The sequence below is a fragment of the Pleuronectes platessa genome, chromosome 4, assembly GCF_947347685.1.
Source record: "Pleuronectes platessa chromosome 4, fPlePla1.1, whole genome shotgun sequence".
Lineage (NCBI taxonomy): Eukaryota > Metazoa > Chordata > Actinopteri > Pleuronectiformes > Pleuronectidae > Pleuronectes > Pleuronectes platessa.
This window is the reverse complement of record NC_070629.1, coordinates 9,557,531-9,573,533: the sequence shown is the minus strand read 5'-3', so window position 1 is coordinate 9,573,533 and position 16,003 is coordinate 9,557,531. Positions and strand designations below refer to the sequence as shown.

The following is a 16,003-nucleotide window of genomic DNA, read 5'->3' as shown; positions in this document are numbered from 1 at the left end:
ACAACCTGTGATGATGAAAAATATGTCTTAAACTACATCAAGTAAAATATGTTTGAAATACTGTCTGTAACTGTGTTAACCTTGAAAAACATATTGCAAATGTCATCAAAACTAGACTAGAACATATATATTGGATTACCTTAGAGTGTAGAGCTGAACCTAATAAAGTCACCACTGAGTGTTTAATAATCAAATCTCCATTGGTATTGGCTAAATGTCTTCACCTGCAAAATTGAAACAACCAGGGATCACTCCAGATGAAAAAGCAGCTTGAAGTGTGCAGCTGGTCTCATGCTGGCTGTGTTTGGTTCCCACTGCATGTTCCTGAATTAATTATGTGTTTAAGATTTTAATTAAATTACTTATTTGCACTGGAGAAAAAAAACTTGAAAAGCAAGCGTGGCAGTTTATAATCATAAGCTGGTGAGTAATGATGCCTATAGGGTCACATGGGAAAAATCTTTATAGTTGGTGAACATTCATATTCATGTTGAAAGCAGCCACCAAAACAAAGTATTCAGACCAGGCCACCTGTGCAAGACTATAAGAATTAGAAACATCCTATCTCAAAGGGTAGCTAGCAATCAAGTCCATGCATTTGTTACCTCCAGTCTGGACAACTGTAATTCTTTATTGTCAGTATGTCACAAATACCCAAAATACTATAGCGCCAGTAGTGACAGGAACTAGAAAAAGAGTTTAAATTTCCACCATATTAACTCTTCTGCACCGATGTGATCCTGCAAAATCCCGCTCCTTATGTATAAAGCTCTTAAAGACCGAGATCCATGGTAAAATATAGGTCGCCCCTGTAAACATCGGTTCACTCTCAGAATGCAGGCTTCCTAGTGATGATGCTCTGCTCTCTCTCTCGTTCTTTGTGTATTTGTATCACACTACAGGTCCTCTATCAAACTTTGTGTCCTCTCTCTCCTCTACTGTTCCTCTCTGTCCTCATTCTGCAGAATTCTGAGCTGCACGATCCAGATCTAACACCACTGCTCAGTTATTATTATTATTGTTATTTTTACGAGTAGGATTATTAGTATAAAGTATAAAGTATAAATAATTGGTGCTGTTTCATGCTGCTGTTATTACACCTTTGGGTCTGTCATTAAAACTGTGCTCGACCACAACAGTTACCACAACAGTTACAGCAGTGTCTCTCCTCTCTCCCCTTTTATTCTCCTTTAATTAAACCCAGCCTGTAACAACAGACGCCCGCCCAACCTGACTCCAATTCTGTCGGAGGTTTCACGCTGTGAGACAAAAGATTTTTCCCTCTGCTGTGGATAAGTGTTTGCTCATTGTCGAAGTTGGGCTCTCCATAAATTGTTCAGGTCTCAACCTTATTCTGTGAAGAGCCTTGAAAGTGACTTGGACACCAACTAAAATATTCCAAGAATCTGATATCAAAATATGCACACATTCATTTCACTCAATAGTGCTTGCAGAGTGCATAGCGTTTCCACTTCCTGGTTAGCTTGGACCTGTGTGGCTACTGCGTCTTATTGTTTACAACCTTACAGCTTCCCAAAAGTGAAGTTAAAGCATCTTGATCACCCCGATGTGGCTGTCTCTAAAGTAGGAAAAACCTGCTTCCTCAATGTAAACGGCTGGGATAGGGAACAATAAATAAAAATGAATGTTGCTTGTTATTTTTCCAGAATAACGGGGTTAAACCTCATGATTGACAGTTGAGACAGACCAATGATTGGCCGGGTTCATTAATGGACAGGGCCTTATCTCCAGAGCGCTCCTGTGCAAACTCTGGCAAAAAATGCGCAAGATGGCAGCGTTTATATCCTCGGTTCAGAGAAGTGGAGATGAGTCATCGTTCTTTACGTACACTCTATGTTTATCAGATCACACGTTTTTGTTTTGTTGCTGCAGTACAATGCCTGACCTGTAGAGTATAAGGCCCGAATCTTGGGGCTTTATGCAGCTCTGCTAATACATCTATGTTTACACAGCTCTTTCACATCCCACCTTTACCGATAGCCTGTGACAAATTCCACACTAGGGTTTTGAGTGTTGATAACTTCCACATTTCCTGAGTACCTTCATCTGTCTAGAGTGGGAGATGTGTGACTGTTAAAATCGTATCATCCATACTCTCTGTGTTGGAATAAAGACTTTGCTTTAACCTCCCACATGGTTGTTATCGTAGCAGTGATCCCAGCATGGTTAGTTGGACGTGGTTAGCTGAGGTTGTGCTGTCTCTGAATCTTCCTCTTCACTATAGCTAACCTTGAGAAGGTTTCTCTGCCTCCACCCCTGCACATCCTCCATCCATTTCCCTGCGCCCTTGGGATCCCAATGACACCCCTGAGCCAGCCAGCAGCGCCCGCACCTCCGGGATTCATGAGGCTGATAAGACAGAGACGCTCTGGAAATTAGGACACATCTGGTCTCGACTATCTCTCTGTGTCATTCCTCTTCATATACCTACCATTTCATCTGCATAACACTGAGAGTGCTATTCATCCGCATCAATCCGAATCATACTCGGCTCCATACTACAATAGGATTTTCCCCCTTTCCAGTGATGACTCATCCAATATTGTGAATACGTGTTGACAACCTCAATTGCTGTTGGCTCCACTGCTTCATTTCTTGTAGCGTCTCATAATGAAGCAGGTGCTCTTCCGATTTAGTCACTGTCTTTGTCTAGTTTCATATTAGCCTGTGAGCACATTTCACAGAATTATATAAAAAGAAAGGTCTACCACAAACCAGGATAAGAATCACTGTACTATCTCAGTTTATATCAACTTCACAACATAGCAGCGTTTCACACATAGATATAAAACCCTGCAGCTCTCTTCTTTGAGATTAAGTTTTTTATATTTAAAATCCCAGATTAATGGATCTAGAATTGTGAATGATTCTGAAGCAGAGAAATATCAGATAATGGGATTTAATGGCACTCAGAGATATGCCCCAAGGGCACCAGGGCCCTCAGTGCCAAAAATAAGTGCTGCTTTAATTCTCCATCAGACTTAAAGCAGCAGAACGTGTGGGTGACAAAATGTAAATCTGGTACTGAAGCATTCGCCGGTGATTTACATGTTAAATGTAAAACATTGAGTAGAGCAACATTTTGGCAGAATGAAATGAGCAGAATCAGAGATATCTTCTTTTTATTTTTCTTCCACGTAAAAACATGGGGCCTGCGTTGCCCCCAGAGTTAGGTGTGTTAGAATAGAAGCTATGAATATATCCTTGAGCTCCTCGCCTCAAGCAGCAATGACTGGCAGCCTACAGTGGTCGGATAAGCTCCCATCTAATGCAACATCCCCAGTCTTCAGACCCAACAGAAGCTGACTCAAGACGTCTCTTGACACAGTCTTTTGTAGCTTAAATGGCTTTGCACACATTCTGCAGCACTCCCAAGACCTGTCAACAGGTTCTCCTTTAATTGTTTAACTAAAGATTAAAAATCTGTCTTTATGTTTCATTTTTCTTTCAAACATTATTGCAAATCTTGCTTGGAGCCATTTAAAGCTAGTATCCGCTGTCCTTTCACACAGTTCTTCCTCTAGCTCTGTGAAACTGGATATTTTTTAACTCTACATTTTGTAACATGACAGCACAAGTTCATCCTTAAATCTTTTGAATGAGTTACCATAAAATATGAATGCTCACTCAACACTCTGGACTCTCTTGGGCTTCTTCAGACCTTCAGTAGAAACAAGAGGTTTGACTTAAGGCTGAGAAAACATCTTGATTACCTGTTTCATTATAGTTTTTTTCTGTGGCGGTTTTCTACTGCATTACAATGTCCGATACATTGTAATGCTGTTTAAAATATGAAATCTCATGATAGCAAATATTAAAGTTAAACAAGGTATGAATGCTTTATGTTTAAATAAAATGTCTTATAAAGCAAAAGGTATAGATTGTTATATTGGATGTGATTTTTTTCTAGATATGTGTAAGTGATCATATTGACAATATTCATTCTTGATATGGGGGTTGCATATGTAAAGATAATAGTTATTATATAATAATAACAATAATAATAATAGCTGAATTCATATTGCGCCTTTCAAGACACCCTTTACTTGTGTCCGTGGGGATGATACAGTAATGGAACTTATAGCAATGCATTCTTGTGGTGAGAAAAGAGTGTTGAGCTTTTACCACACAGAGAAGTCAATAGTTTAGCCTCATAAAGTGTTAATTCAATAACAATGTTTCCAAAAGCGCTCAAATAACACTGTGGGTTTTAATCCATTTAGACAGCAAAGCGTTACAATGAACTGTGATAGTGTTAATTTGTGTTTGCTCTGTGTGCATGAAGCAGAATCTAAGCCGCCACTGCCTCCAACCATTAAGCAGATTAAATCTCTGACTGTGAGGTCGTCCACAGTCCTCCTGCATGGCTGTTCAGCAGAGCAGCTCCAACATGTGTGTGTGTGTGTGTGTGTGTGTGTGTGTGTCTGTGTGTGTGTGTGTGTGTGTGTGTGTGTGTGTGTGTGTGTGTGTGTGTGTGTGTGTGTGTGTGTGTGTGTGTGTGTGTGTGTGTGCGTGCGTGCGTGTGTGAGTGTGTGCGTGCGTGAGTGTGGACATATTAATGTTGAATATTAATTATGGTGTCAGGATTTTTTTAGAAGTAGAAAGTGATGCAGAGGCATGAACTGGAAAATGATAGATCTAATAGCATTTCTACATGCATTGCTCAGGACTTGGTTGATGTGCTGCAAATGTCGAGGCTGCATTAATCTCTGTCTTCTCTCTGTGGTTGCAGAGATCTGCCTGAACTGTGCACTGTGGAACCGTCAGTGTGGCTGCAGCCAAAACCATAGCCCGACACACTGAGCAGCATTACAAAACAACATTTACTTTTGTTGAAGGAAAATATCTCTCCTCCAGCTTCAATAACGCTGAAAGCTAATGCAATATAGAACCACTGCACCTGCAAGGCGTAATGAGCAGAGAGAGCTCCAGGATATTAACAAAGGAACTGATATCAAATATAAATGTGACAAATATTGCATATTTCATTATGATAGGGTTCGGAGGTTGGTTTTATCTGTTTAGGACTTGTATAATTTCCACAGTTTGTCTTCTAGGTAAAGATTAACTCACCAGGTCACATCGCGTTCAACATTTATCAGAGTGCTGCTTTCGGAGGCATGCATTTCATTACAGCCTCCCAGCAATGACAATCTTATCTCCTGCACACACTCAGCAGAGAGCGGCCGCTACACGGCTAATCATTAATCGTTATTAGAACCTGAGATTGCAACTGTGTAGGGGCTTCAAAACCAAATAAATATCAATTTCCCAGCGCCTCCCTTCTGCAGCCGTGTGGCTGAAGCCAGGCGTAGAGCGGGTCCTAATTACAACACGCTCCCAGCTCCTGCCATTAATCCTGTTTATTTACAGAGCATGTAGACGGAAACGGGTCCGGGCTGAATGGACATCCTCTGTCTCAGGGATGGATGGATATAAAACCTTAGAGGGAGAATGGATCGCTCACGTTTGGCTGATGCAATACCACATTAATGATAGGCAACAATTTCATATACTCATATTAAAGGAAAGCTAAGCTGTGGAAATCAGATTCCGCTACTCCTCTGGTGGAACCCGCTCGCTTCTTAACTCCTCGTAAGCCAACATGGTATGAAGGGACGGGGGTGGGGGTGGGGGGTGGGGACAGCTGTCAGGTGCACTGTATAGTACGATACAATTATCTATGCTTTAACGGTAATGCGAACCAGCAATACATTTCAGCTGCAAATGCACAGGGCCCCTGTGGGAGCGCCATGACAGTGAATCATGGTCGCTCTGCAGCCGACGGCTGGCAGCATTGTCTCTGCTTCAGTATGCACAGGCAGGCGGCGTGTACAAGGTCAGTGAGGGAGACTCACCACAACATCTACAGGAAGCATCCATCTCACTTATCACTGTATGTGGCACACTGCATAATCATATTATGATAGATAGGGAGCTGCTTCCACTCTAACGAATAGATACTGTAGATACCAAAAGTGAATCTATCTGAATAAAGGTGCAGCTCAGAATGTTTGCACACATACAGTAGATAATGAATCCATGCACTGTTTCACACACACAAAGAAATCCAAGCAAGACAAACAAAGCATCTTGAAGGCGCCTGTCATCTCCTCTATCGCTGTATCCCCAGCTTCTACTTGGAGAGGAATCCCAGGGACTCTGCTTCTCTTTTCTCTTTGCCTCGTGGAAATGTGTGAAAGTAAATGTACGAAGATAGCAGGTCATCGGGAGATGGAAGCAGGGATGTGGGTGAGAGTTTATGTTGGTATGTGTAGGGGGAGGGAACAGTGGAGGGAGAAGTGTGACATTTTCACAATGGCAGAAGGTGAACTAACGAAAAGGAAATTTGGCAGCAAGGCCTCGACTGGTACAGCGGAAGCAATAGTGAGAGGCTAAAACGAGAACTGACTCAGAGCATCGAGGTGGATGTGTGACTTAGAAATGTGCATCTATTTTTACAGCATGCAATGAAAGATGAGGAGAAGCTCTAGTTGCTGTTCACACCGGCAGGATGCAACAATCAAGGTACATGCAATGACCTCTTTACAAAAGTCACAGTGTGTGGTCGCTGACTCATCTACGAGAGGTTGTTTATGATTTTTACATTCTAAGAAGGATAACACACACACAGACTGGCAAGTATACATCATTGGCCAGAGTTAGGACCATAATAGAGGGAGATTCAAGATTGTTCTAATTTTCGAATGGGCTACAATTTAAACAGCGGGGTTTAACTTTAACTTAACTCAAATGTTAAGTCTGATTCTGATTTTGATTCTGAAATGTGCACCATTCCTGATTCAGAAGGGTGCACATTTAGGTATAGTTTACTGTTAGCTCTATAGTTTATGGGGTGTATTTTTGAAGACTGTGTACTTTAAAAACTCTTGACAAATTGTCATATTTCTTGTTAGTAAGTGACTAGCAAATTTTTTTTAAAAGATGCCCATGCCCCTGGATCCACCCCTCGACCACAAGAAGAAGTGTGGTAATATTTAGTAAAAGATGTGTTCTAAATCATTAGAATAGTTTTGTTTGCATTCCCTATAGTCTGTAGTTGGCCCAAAAAATGCAGAAAGCTGTAAGCAATCTGAAACCAAAACGATTCTCTCCATCCCTCCTCTGTTTCCTTCATCCTGCCTTGCTCCCCCTCCTGTCTCCTCAGTCGCCGCCCAGGAGACGAAAGATACACTTCATCCGCAGAACACCGACGGCAAGAAAAAGGCTTGAATTAGTTGCCAATTACATCAATTTGAATGACTTGTTTACTGGTTCAGGTTCAGACATTTGACTGAGACCCCCACAAGTAATTTCATATCGACAAATAAGCCCTGAGCCCAGAAGTAAATAATGTTCAGGTGCTCAAAATTTCAGCTCCTTTTTTAATTACACTCCTGCTTTTCAGTCTCTCTCTCTCTCTCTCTCTCTCTCTCTCTCTCTCTCTCTCTCTCTCTCTCTCTCTCTCTCTCTCTATAAGTGTGTGTGTGTGTGTGTGTGTGTGTGGTTGTGTGTGTGTGTGTGTGTGTGTGTGTTGGGCAGGTAGTATCATTTAAATTGGGATTTTGTTTTTTCAGCTCGAACCAAAGCTCATTACTCACTGTTTAAAATTAAGTGCAGGAGGGTAAAAAAAGCTTATTAAGGACAAAGCCTGACTTATAATGAGGGTCAGATTGCTGAGAAGTGCTGTGTAGTTAGAATTGGCCTGGCAGTATATCAAAATGCTCAGGGCAGACTACACTTCATATCTCCACGATAATAATAATACATGACATCCCTCTGTACCGAAAAAACATAAAAAGCAAACCGCAAAGGCAAAGGGGAGAGAGGACAGGGAAACAGCAGAGACCTTCCCGTGTTAAACATGACCTTCTCTTACCAGCCTGTGTTGAACTCGACATGGGCATCAAAGAAGCCGACCACAGGAGCCGTGGCGGCGTTCCAGCCGTGTATCCTGGCTCGGATCAGGCCCTCCCGCTTACTGTTCCTCACAATCTTCACCAGGCCCGGGTAGCGTTTGTTCACATACTGGTCCAGGTTGAATTTCAGCTCCACTGAAAGAGGAAAGATAAGAGAGAACGCTCTTTTAAATAACTTCCAAATGTCTGTGCGAGATCATTAACCAGGCAGCTGTAGTAAATGATAGAGTGTTTCCAAGAAAACCCCGGGCTCGTCCTGGATGGTTTTGGCCTTGCAGTTTGTGATTCAGGAGCGTCATGAAAACAAATGCTCATTTTGATGTTCTTTGATTACTTTCACATTTTTTAATCAAGCATCGCACACCTAAGGGTAAAAACTGCGAAAGCAAAAAGTCATTAAATACATCGCAGAGAAAACAGTAAAATACATATTAAACAATATTAAAAAAATATTTAACAGTTAGTCCACGATAGTATCTTCCTCCCATTGAAACTGCAGAGCTTACACACTCTACAATTTTGAATATATTGAATTGTATTAGTACGTTAGCAAGCCTGCTACATGACACAACAAGTTATTTGTTTGTTTGTTTATTTGCAGGATTACGAAAAAACTGCTGAATTAATTTGTATGACATTTTGTTGGGAAATGGGACATGGCTGAAGGAAGAACCCACTAAAGTGCATTTAGGTGCAGATCTGATGACATTGGCGAAACCAGGACTCTTCTTTCCTTTCTATGCAGGGCTTCACACAGAGTTAATTCACTTTATGGCTATAGCCAGGTGAAAGCACACAAAGGTGACTCTCTATCACCACAGATTCTGAGTGACAGGTACACAGACCAAACATTTTACGGCAGCAATACAAAAAGTTAGGGATCCTTTATGTTATTTTAAGAAGTGTAAAAAACATTATGAAACAGTGGCAGGGCAAACTACAACATGGCAGTCCACCAAAGTCTAGATAATTAATGAGAAACACTGCTTTGACATGGATAGGACATTCTCCTTGGTGGAGGAATGCCCTCCCCAAGGATCCTTATAGTCCCATTATTAATAATATCCTTGCCCTGTGCGATGTTGAACTTGTGTATGTTGTGCCAAAGCAGGAATATCAGACCAGTCTGAAGCAAACTGATGTCAGCCAGCCAACAAATCTCCCATATGACACCCAACAAGCTGGCCCACACATTGTAAAGCAAATGGGTGTTATAACATCCATTAGCAACACATTACTGTTCCTTGCAAAGTGGTATGGCAAGGAAGTGATGAAGGTAAGGGTTAAAGCCCAGCTGGTTGCTGCGCAGTGTCACCATCTGAGTATATGCATTCCTCTGCTGATGTGTTCATCACAGCTGTAACATCGCTCCTCTGCTCTCACATATGATGTCATTCGTCACCACTGGAAAAAAAGTTGTAACAGCTAGTTGCACAAATGGCTGTGTGCGTTTCCTTGGAGGATAGATGGCTGCTTGAGCTTCTCCTCTGGGTTTTTGCTGAGCGCTCCACTTTCTGAGGGAGAAATTATAAGGATCTTTGCGGCACATTGAACAGCTTCCACATCTGACTTTGGCTCTCAACATAAATCAGGAAGTGAAAGTGGAAAAAAATAAAGGCAATCGAATCCCCCGTCGACGTGACAGAGGGGACTCGGTGAGTGGAGGGATAGTCACGATTGTTTCAAGTCTCAACATGCAGCGGTGGAAGCTGCAGAGGAAGTGGCTGCGTGTGGAAGCAGCGACCCCCAATCCAAATGGGCGTCAGCCTTTGACACTAGATAAAAGAATGGAAGCTTGGATTTTGTCTTTTTCTCTCTGTAGACGATTTTTCCCAATTAAAGTTTAAGACTACTTGTATTTAAATGTACTTTCCAGCTGGATACATTATTTCTGTGTGCGCTGTGCATGTTCTGCTCTTGTCTGTGTGATTTTCCTTCTATTCTTCAAAGGCAAGCTGTGGTTTGTTTTAATGGTGGAAAGAACGTTGACTAAGTTACTTTCCTTTGATAAGTACATTTGTTTAGGTAGGCTACTTGTACTTGTATTTCTGTTTTAATTTCTATGAATCCCTTCCATGACTTTTTGGGAAATCTGTAAACCAAATAAGCTTACAAAATCCTCTGCATTGCTAATGATTGATACAGTCTTATAAAAAGGCAGTGCTTAGTTGTCTCATTTCAAATGTGACTTAGCAGATTTACCTCAGAGTAATTTCCCACATGGATGAGGCCAAAAGGTTTCAGCGAGGTTCAGTTATCCAATGTGTTTTTTTTTCTTCTTCACTCCTGCCACATCAATAATTTCATGGCCCTCGTGTTTATCTTATGACTCTGGATCTGACCATCCCCCATAATAAGCCACTTGGAATTGAATTTATCAGAGTATATATGTATGTTAATACAGTGATGGAAATAAGTATTTGATCCCTTGCCGATTTTGTAAGTTTGCCCACTGACTAAGAAATGAACAGTCAATAATTGTAATGGTAGGTTTATTGTAATAGTGAGTGACAGAATATATTAAAAAAAATCCAGAAAATCACATCATATAAAAGTTATAAATTGATATGCATTTGATTTGATCCCCTAGCAAAACCAGACTTGGTACTTGGTGGAGAAACCGTTGTTGGTGAGCACAGAGGTCAAACGTTTCTTGTAGTTGCTCACCAGGTCCGGCTCATCTCAGGAGGGATTTTGGTCCACTCCTCTTTGCAGATCCTCTCCAAATCCTTAAGGTTTCTAGGCTGTCGCTTGGCAATTTGAAGCTTCAGCTCCCTCCACAGATTTTCTATGGGATTAAGGTCCAGAGACTGGCTAGGCCACTCCATGACCTTAATGTGCTTCTTCTTGAGCCACTCCTTTGTTCCCATGGCCATAGGTTGTGGGTCATTGTTGTACTGGAAGACACATCCACGACCATTTTCAATGTCCTGGCTGAGGGAAAAAGGTTGTCACCCAAGATTTCCTGGTACATGGCCCCGTAGATCTTCCTCTCGGTACGGTGAAGTCGTCCTGTCCCCTAAGCAGAGAAACACCCCCAAAGACTAATGTTTCCACTTCCATGCTTGACTTCAGGGATGGTGTTCTTGGGGTTATAGTCATCATTTCTCTTTCTCCAAACATTTTGGTTTCACCTGACCACATCACCTTCTCCCAAGCTTTCTCTTAATCATTCAGGTGTTCATTGGCAACCTTCAGACGGGCCTGTACATGTGCCTTCTTGAGCAGGGGGACCTTGCAGGCGCTACAGGATTTTAATCCATAATGGCTGTGTGTTACCAATGTTTTTTCTTGGTGACTGTGGTCCCAGCTGTCTTGACATCATTAACAAGTTCCCCCCGTGTAGTTCTGGGCTGATCCCTCACCTTTCTCATGATCATCGATACCCCATGAGGTGAGATCTTGCGTGGAGCACCAGACCCAGGGCGATTGATGGTAATTTTGTGTTTCTTTCTCACCAAGCTGCTTGCCGATGGTCTTGTAGCCCATTCCAGCCTTGTGCAGGTCTAACATCTTGTGCCTGACGTCCTTAGACAGCTCTTTGGTCTTGCCCATTGTTGAGAGGTTAGAATCTGACTGATTGATTCTGTGGACAGGTGTCTATTGATTCTATGGACAGGTGTCTTTTATACAGATAACGAGTTGCGATTCTGAGTACTTTCTTATAGCGAGAGGACTAATATAACTGGTAGCTGGAAGCCAGCATTATTGCTGGTTGGTAGGGGATCAAATATTATCTTATTTCCCTCAATCAAATGGCAATCAATTTATAACTTATATATTTTGGAATTTGGGGATTTTTTTATTTAAATTCTGTGTCTAAATTACATTTCTTTTTCCTTTTTTTTCTTTTTTTAAACATCCATGACAGAAACTTCTGAAGTCCGGCAAATAATATTCAAATCTTGCCAGACAACTAAAACAAAAATTATAAAAATACAAAACACAATAATAAATATAAATACAATTTCAAAAAAATGTAGGACTGCAAAGCAGCATTGAGCGGGCCCGAGCACATGCATTTTGAAGGGTTGCATTGTTTTGCCTGAATAAATAATAAATAATGACTGAGGAAATATTGAGACATAGAGCTATTCAGGCTTGGACTCTGATCATGAGACAGACGTTTGGTGGTGATAGGACAATGCACAGTGGAGTTATGACAACATCGTCTCCTCTGGCGAAGAATGAACCTTCGCCGTACATCAATGTTTACACGGTTTGAGGAAATGTCCAATTCTGAGAGAGAGAAAGACAGAGAGAGAGAGACGTCACCTTTGCAAGACATAAATATTCCTTTAATCGTTGAACACTGACACTGCAGGAGTGGAGTTTCTTTATGGCTCAGCAGGATTCATGGTCCAAAACGTTGTGTTTTAATGGCTTGTAATCAAAATTTGATGCCGCGCCACGTTCACACCGTGTGACGATAAATCGATCTTTTAATAACTTTTTATCTCCATCTTGTTGTGATGACACTGATCTCAATTTGAAGTTGATCTGATGAAAGCCCTGATACAAGTATCAAAGTAAAATGTAGAATATGGCCAAAATGGCCACTAAATGCAAAAAAACAGGCTTCCTTTTGTGTTTTTCCAATTGCACCTAGGGACCTTTTTGTTTGTCTGGTCATGATACACCTGTGTATCGATTTTTGTGAAGATCGGTCAATGTGAACACGTTCCGGGGGTCTCAGAGGGGACCATGGAGACATTTTGCAACGCCCATTGAAAATTCCTCGAGAGTACGTACATTTTCACCACTTTCTAACTTTCTGCAAATCTTGGTAAGAATTTGAGCATATTAAGGCCCTCAAAAAGCCAATTCAGTTGCCTGAATAATAATAATAATAATAATAATAATAATAATAATAATAATAATAGTAATCATAACAATTTCAATAGGGCCTCCCACTGCCAGTGCTCAGGCCCTAAATATTAACACAGCTTATTAAACCAAAAAGTTTAAAATACCGAATGTCTAATAAAAGGCAGTTAGTTATCCGTCCACAGAGAGCTGAAGTCATCAAAGCTGGACCTTGCCTCTTTCATCCCTTTGGTTAAAAGCATTTCAGAGCAGTGGGTACAAATGAGCATGCTGTTAGCATTTAGCACTAATGTCCCGTAAAATAATTAATAAATATATCAAGGTTCACGTTTTTTTGTTGTTGTTGTTTCCACAAAAACCCTGTTTGGTTCAGTCACTGTTAGAAGCAGCATTGAGCTTCTTTGAGGGACCAAAGACCTTTGCAGCTCGGTTCTATTTGCACTGTTGAAGGTTTGAAACCAGTGCGCTGGGGGTCCTTCATCATCAGCCTCCCCTGCAGTGACAATATGATAAAAGCTATTAGAGTGTGATAATTACTAGGCTTTGCTAGGAAGCAGAAATGTGAGGGGTCTCTCTCTAATCCCAGCAAATAAAATGTTGGACTTAATCCGTGGGAGGAGAGTTATGGAGCAGGGAATACAATTTAAAGTGTGGCAGTGCAACACAGCAGAGGATAAATAACTGCCATGAATTTAAAATGAATGCAGAGTGAACCGCATGTGACGAGCACCGTGAATTCCTCTGGTGACATGGAAAATGATGCGTTTTGCTGTGTTAAGGTCAGATGGTGGAGAGATATCGAACATGCTTTCAATTATTTAAACCTGGATAAAGCTTGGAGTTCACCTACAATGCTAAAATGTAAGGATATATTTTCGTATCCACAATAACCTGCAGGATTGTCACGATGATCGGCATCACAATACCTGTCAGTTGTGTTTTGTTCTGTCTTAGGGGAAGAAAACATGTTTTACTTCTGCTTCACAAACCACAGGCTGCATTCTTCTAGAAGTGGATTTATAGACCTGTCTCCGACACTGATACAGGAACCGATCTGAAATTGATCGTTCTGATCAATCACAAGCAGACTAGAGGAGTTACCTAACGGGTAAAGTGGCTCACCATGAGTAATGGGATGTTCATTAAATATTGAGAAAAACTGTCGCCAAATGTTAAATGATACTCCCCCATACTGGCAAAACAGTTTCTCAGAAATAACAAGCCATTGGTTTGGCAGTGGACCTGAGCTCTGCAGAAATAATCTTTGCAGCGGCGTGTCGGCAATATGTAGGGTTACCCACCTCTCACACATTTATTGGAAACGGCCCGATGGTAAATTGGTTCATGTTTTTCTGGCTCCTCAACCCTTAACCCACTCTTAACACTGTTACATCCACTCCATTTCAAATTCTGCTCTGGCATCACACGCGGGCTTTTCTCTCTGAATCACTGAAAGATACATTATGAAAACAAGCATCAGGGATACACTCTCTAACCTGAATTAAAATCCATTCTCACTGTGTATTCATGGCTCATCTTCACTGCTTTTAATATAATCATTCTACTGGACGTTGATTTCATTACCTTGTTAAGTGATATTTATAAGTGAAGCCAAAGCGTCTTGATCATCTGGTGGCTGGCTGCAGTATAGGTCATAAACCTTACCTACTCCATGTTAATGGGTGGGACATGCGGACCAAACTAAGTACACATCATATCAATATTTCTCAAAGATGGTTTCTGTCATTTTAGATACTTCTTATCACACTGATGTTCATGCAAGCGCTCATTTTCTGCTAAGTTTGGCTTTAATTACATTCTTTGATTAGAGATTGTTAACTTTTTCAAAATATATATAAATAATATGATGTATCCCAAACGGTTAAGTCTGTGTAAGTATTGATGTTGTGAAACACTAGGTGAAGTTATGAGTCATGTTAAACCCATGTGTGTCCCTAGAAAAGTCTACTGCAGGGACTGAATGCTGAGTGTGAAGTTTCATCACTCAACTTGACTGTAACTAAGACAAACTCGTTCTTACCTTTTGTTTTTTGTAAGTCCCTAATTTTCTAGACAAAGCTCATTTGATTGAATTTAATTTCCAACAAAACGGAGCTAAACTGAAGACAAATAAAGCTCATTGCAAAGTATAGGCAAAGTGTCACAGTGAGCCAGGCCCATTTCCTGCACTGTTCTGCTGAGCACACCCTCTTCAATCAGATTTAATGTATGCAATGTTTAAAGAGATTCAGCTCCACTTGAAATTAATATTACAAGCTCCACTCAGCTGGTCCTCAGTTTATATCCTGTTTTCATTATCTGAATCATTAAGTTATCAATTTGGTGGTGGTATTTGCTGGAATTGAATCCTGTAGGGCTCATTAAACCTTTTGCCGTGCTGCTTACACGGCGAACAACAGTGAGCCGGAGTCGTCACACATCTAAAGCTCATCGATGGGAATGTGAATTTAGTTCAGACTCCTGGAACCAGGGCTGTGAATAAACCTCTCAGCCACCAATAAATGTCAGCAGCTGTCCCGGTGAAGGAAATGTGTGGCAGTGACGGAGCAAACGGGCTCCCTGGGCGTTATTCATTATGCCAGGAGTGAGTGTGGCTGTACCTGCGCTCATCTCACTGAGCCTTGTTCAAATGAGGCGGGACAGAATGTGCCATCCAGAAAAGGTCAAGCTGTCCAGCCTGCATGTTAATTGTCTAATGTCAGAGCCGAGACACAGCTCACACATCTGCACAAATCATCCTCACTGCGGGTAAACACGGAGTAAGAGCTGCTGACGGATGTGTCTGTGCAGACCGTGACCTGAAAGTGACCTTTCATTAAAGACGCACAAGGCGAGCGGACACGCAACATCAACACCTAGTTGTCGTGTGCCGGGATGTCAGCGAGCTGCACACGGAACATTAATGTTCACTGCCGGTCTGCCACGCTTTACAGCAAAGTGCCAGAAGCTGTAACATAGGTTCAGCTTTAAGTTCATGACATGTCCTCTACATCACGTTCAATTTGTCACGTTGCTGCACTGAGGCAACTTTATTCATTTTAACAACTCTGATGACGATGAGTTTCTAAGCCTCAGGTGTTATTATGGAAAATTGGCTGAACCTCCAGGGCTTAATTAGTAGGAATGGGTTGCCAGATATGTGATTTATATCTCAGGATATCAGTGAGTCGGGAGTTGATAAAGATGGTTATTAATTGTCAAAACATTCAAACAGT

The 16,003-nt window shown here is 41.4% G+C and overlaps 1 protein-coding gene across 1 annotated transcript in view; it reads right to left on the bottom strand.

Annotated features, from left to right (window-relative positions):
- Positions 1-16,003, bottom strand: part of galnt9 (polypeptide N-acetylgalactosaminyltransferase 9) — a 109,128-nt gene that overhangs the window by 55,600 nt on the left and 37,525 nt on the right. The window contains exon 4 of the mRNA XM_053421867.1: positions 7,901-8,075. Within this exon, the coding sequence (XP_053277842.1) occupies positions 7,901-8,075 (175 nt within the window). The remainder of the gene's footprint in view (positions 1-7,900; positions 8,076-16,003) is intronic.